Below are 11,310 nucleotides of genomic sequence, written 5' to 3'. Positions count from 1 at the left end.
TCTTGCTTTTGCCCTATCCCTCTCCCAGAAAATCAAGCCCGTGCACCAGTCTGTTGTCTTTGCTCATGTCAAACGCTGCCAACATCTGCTGAAATTTGGTTTGAAGTGTTGAAAACGGCATAAAATTGGACGGATGAAGTACAATTTATACCAGTTGCAAAACAGTTTGTTGACCAACAGAAACAGCAGAGAACTAGTTGGGAAAATGAAAGGAAAAGAAGATAAATTAGAGTGGGCATCTGCTGCCATCGCGCCAGGACATCTGAACACAGGATTTCTTGTACACAATTGTTTGTCTGGTTTGTTATCCTGCCTGGAATGGCAGCCAGTACTGAGCGCTTGAAATGAAGAGGTAAGAAGCTCTGAAGTGGATGTTTACAGAATAACCTTCCCATCAGGGGAGTTTCTCTCTAACCCAGACATCTTGTAGCTGTTTTATATCCTGAAGCATGAAAAAGGATTGCAGCAGTGAAACAGGATTAGATTTTAGGAGGGATTTGCTCTCAGATCTGAGAGTAAAAAGAAAACCCCTGTACTGGAAATAGGAAACTGGCAGGGAAAACAAAATACTGCAGGCAACTAGGGTCAGTTACTGCCATGAAAAGGGTTAAAGATACAAAAAGACAGAATTTTACAGACAAATCCATGTGGAGGAACTAACTTAAATTAAGTCAGCTATTGGAAATATGAAAAAAATGATCTACCTAATGACGGTTTTTCTTCTTCTAATATTTCTTTTCCAAGGAAATTTCTCAGAGAACTAAAAGGTAATGAAAACGTTAACATGACAGCTCAGACCGACATAAAGGACTAGTTAGAGAAACGGCATGTAGAGAGCTCAGTGAAGCGAAACGACGATTGTCCTATAGGGTGTAGCAATCAATGGCAAGCTCAAGGTTTCGGTTATTTTTGAAGTATCTTGACAAACTAGGGAGGGTGCCAGAGGACTGAGGAAAAGCAAGCTCTGTACCAGTCTTTTAGTGGGGGAGCAGGGAGGAGGCAGTGATCTTGGCAATTATCACCCTTTCACAGTAACTTCTGCTCCTGATGACATGGAATAAATAGCGGCAGAAGAAAAAAAGCAAAAATACAAAGCAGAAGAGATCTATGAGCAATAAGCAGCAGTGTAGATTTATAGAGAACAAATCACGTCAGACAAACCTGATTACTTTCTCTGATTGAATTTACAAAATTAGCGAAGGGAATGCCACAAACATAACATATCTGGACTTCGGCAGAGTCTTTGATACGCTGCCTCGTCAAATGTTTCTTGAAAAATGAACGAGTATTGGCTTGAATATGAATGCAGCCACCTGGGTTTAAAAATAAAAAATAAATGAAAAAAAAAGCCTAGGAAGATGAGAAATAAAAGGGAATTCTAAGCAAAATTGGACAGTAGCAGGGTCACACCTGGCTTTACTCTGATGGCTGCTGGCAATGTGTAAAATGCTGATAGGAAAAGAGGTGCACGGCTTAAGAAAGGAGTAACACAGGTTTAATTTAGGAGGTCGCTAATTTTCATCCTGATATACACAATTAGCGTGCCAGCAGTGAAATGGAGGAGTCTGGCTACGGAGTTTATCGGCCGCTTGTTAAAAAAAGAACACCAAAGAACTAAAGGGTAAGCAGAGGGCAAGGGCTGCCCTTTTAGCTGGTAAATGAGCTCTTAACGGCTCCGACAGCGGCACCAACCACCGCGCAAAGCCACCGAGAAGCGATCGCGACCCGGTCTGAGGGGCGGGGTGGTCGGCGGGGGAAGGCTCCGTCGTGAAGCCGCTGCAGCAGCGGCCTCGCGGCCGAGCCTCCCCCCTGCCGCCTCCAGACCCGCCCCGCAGGCGGGGCGGGCGGGGAGGAAGTGGCCCGGGGAGGCCGGAAGCGCCGTTGACGAAGGGGCTGGCGGAGCGCGGCGGTGGCCGGTGAGCGAGGTCGGAGGTGAGGCCCGGCGGGTCCGCGAGGAGGAATCGGTGAGGGTAGGGTTTCTCGGGTGTTGTCGGGCAGAGCACCGGTTTCTCCTCGGAGGAGGGAGACGGGTATGGCCGGGTCCCCTGAGGGGAGTGAAGGGGAGGCGGCCTGCGGCAGCTGGTGCGTCAACGGCATGGGGGTGAGGTTGTTTCTGAGCCCAGTGGGAGACGGGGGAGAGAGAAAACCCGCGTCTGCAAGGCACGGGTGGGGAGAGGGAGGTTGTGAGCTGAGGGGTTTGGCCAGGACTGTGGGACTGGCAAACTGACAGCCCTGAGGTGGAAGGGGTGGGGTTTTTTTTTGGCAGTAGGGGTTGGGGCTTGGTCTCATGCACCCTGTTCTAAGCAGCACAGGGTCCCGCGTGCCTTATTTTGCTGTTGAAGTGATGGTGGCTTGCAAACTACCTGTTTTACCATCTGTTTTACTCTCAGCTTTGCTGCTTGTCTACTTTTTGGAAGACTCAATCTGTTTGCCGAGCAGGCTAACCCTTCTCTGTGGCTTACCGACACCAGGTAGCAAACTAGTTGCAGGCTTTCGTACCCTTAAGATGTGTCATAGAGCATGTTGCTTCAACGCAAAAGATGCAACCTTAAGGCCTTTTCAGACACAGAGCACTTGACCCAACTGCTGCAGTAGCGAGATCTCTGCTGCCATGGTTAGAAGAGGGATTTAACCCTTGCAAAAGGAAGGAGTGAGCGTTAGTCCGAGAAGCGGCAGTTGTCCTGCATTGGGTCTCCCAGGCAACTCCAAAGTAAGTGTGTAACTTGTTTAATGTTACAAAGGCTATAGCATACCATAGTCTAGTGATGTGTTAGTAGTGGCATTTCTATCTGGTACTAATTGTTTCTTGTCATGTTTAGTAGGCGTTGCCAATGGATGAACTGGTGCATGACCTGGCCTCAGCCTTAGAGCAGACTTCGGAACAAAACAAGCTGGATGAGCTATGGGAAGAGATGGCCCTAAGCCCACGGCAGCAGCGGCGTCAGCTTCGCAAGAGACGGGGTCGCAAACGGCGCTCAGACTTCACGCATCAGGCAGAGCATGCCTGCTGCTACAGCGAGGCCTCAGAGTCAAGCTTGGATGAAGCTGTCAAGGATTGCCGTGAGGTGCTGACAGCCAATTTCAGTGACTCTGATGACATGGCAGTGGCCAAACGACACCCAGCTCTCAGTGCCGCTCTGCGGAGCAAGCCACACTCGTGGCATGAGTCAGACTCCTTTACAGAGAACGCACCCTGTCGACCTCTCAGGCGCCGACGGAAAGTCAAACGTGTGACATCAGAGGTAGCTGCCAGTCTCCAGCAAAAGCTCAGGGTGTCAGAGTGGAACTACGAGAGGGGCTGCAGGTTCAAGTCAGCCAAGAAACAGCGTCTTTCACGCTGGAAAGAAAATGCTCCTTGGACATCATCCAGTCATGGGCTTTGTGAATCAGGAGAGAACAGGCCCTTCCTCAGCAAAGGGGGAAGGAAGGAGCGGATGGAGTGTGAGGCTGATGAACAGAAACAGGGCTCAGATGAAAACATGTCAGAATGGTGAGATCTTGGTTTCTTCCCTGTGCTAGTCAGATGGCCGCCTTGCTTGCAGCTGCTTGTAAATCCCGTGCCTTGCTTTTAGAAGTTTCTATGAAAATTATTCAGTGCTGTTCTCTTTTTGAAGAGGAGAAATATCTCAGCTACTTCTAAACTGTAGGGTTTTTTTTTCCAAATATTTCTTGTCAATGCTGTACTTACGACCCAAAACACTTCCTTGAAAAGTGGGCAAGCTGATATGTTTCTGGCTCCTGCTACACAAGGAGCCCTCTGAAATGTCTGTGGCCCTGCAGCTACAAAGTGTCACGCTTGTGGCCTGAGGTTTGGAGAGTAAAGCCACTGTTGACACTTGTGTTGCATGATTGATATGAACTGATCTCAGTTTCTTGTTTTCAGAATTTACCATAAGTAGTAATAGAGAACAGATCAGATCTCCCATTGTGAATGCTAGCCCTCTGTACAGGTACTGTGTGAACCTGAGTCAAAACATCTTGTTTGCAGTTCTGCAGCTCTGCTTTGGATCTGGAATAAGGTCCTGAAAGGCTAGCTAGGGGGAAAATGTAGCGAGGCGATAAAGAAGTTGGAGGAAACTGAATTAGTACTTACAAAATAAGCCTATGCAAACGATGGAGTCTGGCATGTCTTCGTGTCCAGTTTTGGAGAACTTTGATGAATGAAATTGAATTTGTCACAGAATCTCATCTCATACAAGAGATGAAGATGAGAAGTGTAAATGTCATAATCTGAATTTGTCTGTGTGTCACTCTTGGGAAGTTTTCCCCTTAAGTATAGCTTTTATTCTCTCTGTAGAAGGTTTGGGGTTATAAAACAGCTTCTGGACAAAGAGATCTTTCGTGTTGGAAAAGAAACAACTGCTGAGAATCAAATGGAGGAGATTTCTTAATGAATGGCATATGGAGAGTGAATAGGGTTGTTTATTTGCTAATTATCATTGCGTAAGAAGCAGGAGACATTGAGGAAACATTTAAAACAAAAAAAAACCCCACCATTTTTTCATAAAACATGAGGTTTGGAACTCTGGTGTAGGACATTTTGGAGGTAAAAAATTTAAATATGTCCAAAAGGAGGATGTGGAGCATAGATTTATCAGGGACTGTTAAGCATTACAGCCCAGATAGAAGATCCGGCTCAGGAAGTCCTTAAACTGCTGACTGCTAGAAGCTGGAGGAATATACAGAGGAAGCAGTCGGTCTGTATTTGTCATGTTCTCATATTCTTTCCTCAAGTATCCACTGCAATAGGCACTATCAGACAGAGGACAGTGGATTTGGAAAGTGAAATTGTTTGATCCAGTATGATTGTTCATTTGTTAAGGTTCATTTAAGTATTCTGGCTGTCTAGCTCCTGCAGTTTGTCAGAGTGAACAGGTGGCACTTGGTTATTGAGGGCTTTATTGGTAATAGCTGGAAGTGCAAATTTCTCAATGGCATTTTCTGGGAAACTGTGAAAAGCATAGGTTGTAATACATCCTCACTGTCCTGATTCAGGGGACCACTTGCATTTTTACTGAATCAGTGTAGTTTGTATGTAACCGTTATAGGGTGGATATAGCGAAAAAGTGGTCATTTTTTCCTTGAGAAGTGGCTATTATTTGCTTAAAAAGTAGGTGCGAAGTAGGCATTTTCAAGAGACCAGTGGATGCCTTTTTGCTATTAGTTGTTAAAAGCAGTTTTACCTTTCCGGAGCTATTTGCTGGTAGTCCAGGAAAGGGAGTGTGCTGAGTAGCCCCTCAGTGTTGCATGTCAGCGGTGATGGACTGAGAGATACTCTTACTTGATGTGGCAGTGACGGACAGTGTTCCATGAGGTTTTGTTTTTTTTTTTCACCAGTCAAAATCTGTTCCATCGTGTCAAACTTGAACTTAAACCAGCAGGCTTTCATCTAGCCTTTATTTGTGCCAGCCTTTGAAAGAGTAAATAAACAGCTTTGTCTGGACTGTTACTTGAGGACCGTGCTGGGAGATCGCTTTGTTCTGTCTCAGTTGTCCCTTGCTTTCAAACTAATTATTGTGCAAGTGTCTGCATCAAATGACATTTACCGTCTGGTGCCAAATCCTTGGGATTCTCTTTGGAAAGCCAGAGGTTGGAATACTTGACCTCTCCAACACCATGTGTGTGATCTGTGCTCTGACTCACTAGGGAGGGTCAAAGTTGGAGAGAGAAATACATACAACCCTCTTCTCTGCAGAGTGTCCCTCGTGGCAGTGAAGGATCATGCTTTGGTCTCTGCTGCTCTAAATATAGCACTTTGCTGCTAGCAGCAGGGTGAAACTGGCTGTGCTCTCGCTCTGCTCTAGCCTTTTTTTTCTGGTACCGCAAGAGAAGTACTTTGCACAGATGTATAACAAGGGCATGTCCTGAGGAAGGGAGAAGAAAATTGGATGCCTAGGAGGGTGAATGGTATGGTTGTCATCACAAGCTGATGGGAGGGAAAGTGATGAGGCCTGTGGGACTCAGAAGCAGTCTTTGGTAATCTAGTGATGTACAGAACACTTTGAAACTGAATTGGTTCCCCTGCTGTTTACTTATCTAGCAGTGGGGAGTGTCACAAGACTAAGTGTTTTTAAGCAAACTAAGTTGTACATTTGGAACTGATTTTTTTTTTTTTCACCTTCTTTTTTCTCCCCTCCACTGACACTTGCTTTTCTTTGTTACGTAGGAATGAATCTCTGTAAATGCTAAAATATCCATCATTTTCTCTGCTTTCTAGAAGGCTCCTTATCCTAAGTCAGTTCAAAAAGCTCCTGTATTCAGTTGATAAACTCCCGTTCACTGAGCAAGCTTTGGATATGGATCCTTAATGAGGAGATAGTTTTTATAGTTTGCTTGTGGGACTGCACCCAGTCTTTTCCTGGAGGAAGATATGCTGCAATATTGTGATTCAAAGTGTGCATGAAATTAAATCTTTTTAAATTGTTTGCCAAACATGGCAAGAGATGAATGCAAATTGAGAGAAGGAAGGATGTGCAGGAACAGGATGAGGGAATGATGATGGTTCTAAATTGAGTAATGACGTAACTCAGAGCCTGGTATATAAATGATTGTGGAAACAACAGAGGAAGCAAGTGGTCTTAGTTGAAGTAGCTATTTCTATATTTGTACAAAGGTGACAATTAACTGCTAACACTGTTAGAAGTAACATGCCTTTCTGTCCCTTAATGCTTTGAGATTCCCTGCTGCCATAATAAAGCAAAGGCAAATTATATATAGAGTGCTGAAGTTCTTTCTCTTGCTGGTCTAAGCCGAGTACTCCCAGAATGGTCTGGGTTTGCCTTGAGGGCAGAACAAACCATAGTACAAGAGCTGTCTGAAAAATGACTTTGAATGATGTGCTTACTAGCGAGAGATGTGCAGTTTGTCTAATCTACTCTCAAGTGCCATAACTCTTAACATGAACTTTTTCAAACTGGGGATCATACTGACCCACCAAGGCTGTGTGACTTCAGTGGCTTGATGCTGATGTATTTGTTGTGGTTTAACCTGGGTAGGCAGCAAAGCCCCACAAAGCCGCCTGCCCACTCCCTCACAGTGGGATGAGGGAGAGAATTGGGAGTGTAAAAGTGAGAAAACTTGTGGGTTGAGGTAAAGTCAGTTTAATAGGTAAAGCAAAACCTAAATATGCAAAAGCAAAGCAAAACAAGGAACTCATTCACTACTTCCCGTCTGCAAGCAGATGTTCAGCCATTTCCAGGAAAGCAGGGCTCCGTCATGCGTAAGTTACTTGGGAAAACAAATGCCCTAACTCCTGATGTTCCCCCTTCCTACTTCTTTCTCCCAGCTTTTATTGCAGAGCACGATGTCATATGGTGTGGGATATCTCTCTGGTCAGTTGGGGTCAGCTGTTCTGGTTGTATCCTCTCCCAGCTTGTGCACCCCCAGCCTACTCGCTGGCACGGCACTGTGAGAAACAGACGGCCTTGGCACTATTTAAGCACTCTTCAGCAGTAACTAAAACATCAGTGTGTTATCAACACTATTTTGATCACAAATCCAAAACATAGCACCATAGAGCTACTATGAGGAAGACTTAACTCTATACCAGCCAAAATCAGCACAGTATTTTGGCCTGGGAGTGTAACCAGAGCTCATCCTGAGTGTGCAGGAGAGTCACTTTACCCTTTGGAAGGGAGTAGTTTTGATGACAGCCTGCAGTGGCAGTCAAGAGCCTGGCTAAGCTGATGAATTGGAGGCCAGTCTCTCTGTAAAGAAAAAATTCCTCTTTCTTGAAAGGCAAGTGACAGAGACAGAGTGTTTGGCTTCCCTTCCTTCTCCAGCCTGGCCTGACCTTCTGCAGCCCCTCGGTGCCTCTTGTTTTCTTATTTTTATAGCAAATCAATATCCCTCCTGACACAAACAATAACTCAGGCGAAAGAATAAATGGGGGAAACCTGAGATCTCTGTCCATCACCTCTCACTTTAACTCCCCCAAACTATTTAATTACAAGCATGCTTTGCTCCAGGTGTTTGCGACAGTGAAATTGCTAAATGAGGACCATTTTAACCAAAGATTGGGTGATCAATAACACTCTATAGCAGTAGCTTGTCGGATCAATAGCATTCATTATTTCATGGTTAAGGTAAGTAGCCTCCTTTGCAAGTGGAGGTCATTAATCAGTGCTTACTGGACCTGCAGAAAGGCTTGAGTAGGAGTGTAGTTTGTGTTCAGCCCTGAAGTGTGAAAGAGGTGCTGAAGAGGCTGAGATCTGTGAAAGTTCGTTCCAGTAAAGCACTGGCAGTAATGCGTCTGTAAAGAACTAAAGAGTTCTCAGCACAAGATGCTTAAAGTACTGTTAATATGATCTGGAGTCTTGACTTAATGCTTTTTCCTTTCTCGGGCACCTTTCCTCTGAAGATGCTAAAACCCTTGTGAAACAGTCACTCAATCCTCGCATCTGCTGCTTGTGGGGACTATTAATCCAGGCTTTTGAAAGGGAAAGCAGACACACTAAGAGATTTGCCCAGGGTCATACAGTGAGTTGGTAGGAGAGCTAGGAACGAAAGGAGTGACTCATGGTTCTCAGTCCTTGGCCTTAATTGCTATAGTGTATATGTGGGAGGGTGAATGGATGGCTAGACTTTGTAATGGATTGATTTGGAATTTGGTATTAACTTATATGCTGAAATGTGGGAATGATGTACAGACTGTTCATCGTTTAAGTTAAATGGCCTTTATACAATAATGAAGATGCGGAGTTTGTAGATACCCAGCATAATGAGGTGATTTGGCTACACTTCAGAGTGCATTTTCTAAGAGCAGGAATAAGCTCACAAAATGCAGTTTTATTAGGTGCCTGCAATTCTTTGGAGTGACAGATGTTGTGATGCCTCATCCTTCAGCCTTTTCAATCAAGGGGTATCCAGTTGATACTGGTATCTAGTGTGATCCAGCTGCCCTGGAAAAGAGGGACCCGAAGACGCTTTCTAACAGCACGCCCTGATTGGAAATTGGTTCTAGTGTTGAGTTATACCTGATGTTCGCGTCTAAGACCTTATTGCTGAGGGGGTGGGCAGTAAGTAGTTTCCACTTGTTCTGATGTCTCTCAGCTAAATCAGAGGAAGTATTGCCCAAAGTGTCCAAGAATTGTTTTAATATCAGCATTAAAGCCATGAGGTGCTTGAGACTGACCTGAGCATGTACTTCTGCTGCAAATATTCATCCAGCTTTACAGTCACTTAACAGCTTTCTACATGTTAATTTCTAGTTTCATTCTTTGGTTCAAGAATCAAGTCTCCTGTAACTGCTTCAGCAAATGCAAGGCGTGCTGTAACAAGGTTGCATTCAGCCGCAGCAAGTCATGCTATGCTAAGGTGTTTAGCTGAAGAGTTGTGAATGTACCAGCTGCTCTTCCTTCCAAATAAAATAAAAGTTGCTGTAGATTGAAGGGGGTTTATGTACCTGTATACATTTTGGAGAAAAAAGAATCTGAAGTAGAAAACTTCAGAGGGTTTTCAGTAGCTGTTAGGTGACCCAAGGACAGAGTTTTTAACTGTGCTTTATTTCCTAGTGAGTATTTCAGACAATGTTGTAGTTAGGTTATTAACTCTAGTACCTGAGGCAAATGTCATTGTATTAATTACTTTTTGATAGCTCAGAACTAGACTAGATACAAGATTCTACTCTTTTTCAAGTGATGCAGCACTGGCAGGTTTTCACAGAACGCAATTGTGTCCCGTGCAGGAGCCAGCCATGTGTCTGAAATGCAGAGAAGTTAGTGAAATGTAATAATGTGGTTTTTGTTTTGTATCTGCTGCAATTGTAACAATGGGATTTTTTATTTGCTTTTGTTCCAGTGAAACCAGCAGTGTATGCAGCAGCAGTGATACTGGCCTGTTTACCAATGATGAGGGCCGTCAAGGTAACAACTGTCCTGTGATTTTCCTCATGTCTTGCGGAGGAGTTTTTCTTACTTTCTTTACAGATACAAAGAAAGATCTAAGAAGAGAGACAGAGAGGGAAGTATGGGAGAAAGACCAGTGGCTGGGCGGGGCTGGAAGTTAAGAAATGAACCGAAGGTGTGATTTTGATAACAGTACCCTCTTCCTGCTGACATACTTCGTATATCAGATCCGTAACATGTGAAATATACGAAGTGGTTATTATGGAAAGGCATGGAAATACAAGAGGGGTTTTAGAGCTGTCCGTAAATAAAGGGCAGAGCTTATGATTTGTTTCTATAGGTGTTTTAATTGTTGTCTACATACCATTAGTACCTGAGTCTGTTAGTTGTTTTCTCTATGTGCAGGAAGAGACGATGGTAAAAAAAAATCAGTACTGACAAGTCACTTAATGGACTGTGCTGACAAGACAACAGTAGTATGTGATAGGTTTTATTTCTTTAACTGCACAGTCCTCCCTTGCTTCTGTGTGTAATAGGTGAGCCTTGTACTTTCAGTGTTGAATTTTCAGTGTAGAAATGGTTTCTTAGGACGTTTGAGTGTGGAGTGTAGTTTGCTTTTATTTATCAGTGACAGCACGGTGTCCAGTTTATGGAGGTTATGGCAGAAGTAAGTGTGAAGGAGGTTGCAGCAGGCACATAGGCACTCAGGACTATTATATTTGGAGCAGGTGGAATGTGACCCTAGAGACCTGTAATTCTGCGCAGCTTCTGCTGCTGTGCACTCTGATTCTGTCACATTTCACAAGCTAAGATTTGGATGAGATCTCTTCTGAGAATATCCGAGTGCTAAAGGAAGTAGTATCAGTAACTCGGTAGGAAATGCTGCTTCCGCTAGCTTGTTACTGACCCACATATCTGTATGTGAGGCAGCACAAAGATAGCAAATATGCTTATGTATTTTCTGATGATATGTTAGGCTGTAGGGCCAATCTGTTGTGATCTTAGGTGGCTATAGTACTTTCCCTAAAAGTATGGTTTTCAAATATCAGTTTTGACCTTTGCTAGAAAATAACTGTTTCCAGACTGCCATCCTTCAAAAACAACAGAGAAGTCAAATCTTTTGTCCTCTCTTTTTATCAATGGCTATTCTGGGGGAGCTGAAATCAGTGAGCACTTGTGTATCAGATGACAAAGCAAGGTGGTGACTGAAGTGTTGAATTTTTACTTTATCACCTGAGGCAAGATTGATGTAGACTGGATAAGTGTGTATGTATATGTGTGTATGTATATGTGTGTATATATATACACACACAGACTTGTCTATATACTTGCCCTGGTTTTATACTCTGTTTTAGACATAACTTTTATCTGCTACTAGAAGTAGGATACCTAGTATACAAGAACATGTAGAGTATGATACTTAATAAAATCCCATTACAGTTTTCACTGTCTAGGTACTACAAGA

The 11,310-nt window shown here is 43.9% G+C and overlaps 1 protein-coding gene across 15 annotated transcripts in view; it reads left to right on the top strand.

Moving 5' to 3' along the window:
* Positions 1-1,844: 1,844 nt before the first annotated feature.
* The window catches only part of GPATCH2L (G-patch domain containing 2 like), a 36,525-nt gene continuing 27,059 nt past the window's right edge, over positions 1,845-11,310 (top strand). For 3 of the 15 annotated variants that reach the window (XM_086748530.1, XM_086748515.1, XM_086748529.1), the window contains exons 1-4: positions 1,845-1,932; positions 2,391-2,710; positions 2,820-3,490; positions 9,799-9,863. In XM_086748530.1, coding sequence (XP_086604656.1) covers positions 2,832-3,490; positions 9,799-9,863 — 724 coding nt within the window. In that variant the 5' untranslated portion in view covers positions 1,845-1,932; positions 2,391-2,710; positions 2,820-2,831. The other 12 variants (XM_086748522.1, XM_086748523.1, XM_086748520.1 and 9 more) reach the window with 12 other exon arrangements.

Source organism: Chlamydotis macqueenii, chromosome 5 (assembly GCF_036417535.1).
Source record: "Chlamydotis macqueenii isolate bChlMac1 chromosome 5, bChlMac1.mat, whole genome shotgun sequence".
NCBI lineage: Eukaryota > Metazoa > Chordata > Aves > Otidiformes > Otididae > Chlamydotis > Chlamydotis macqueenii.
Note: the sequence above shows the minus strand (reverse complement) of the source record. Positions and strands in the feature narration are given on the sequence as shown.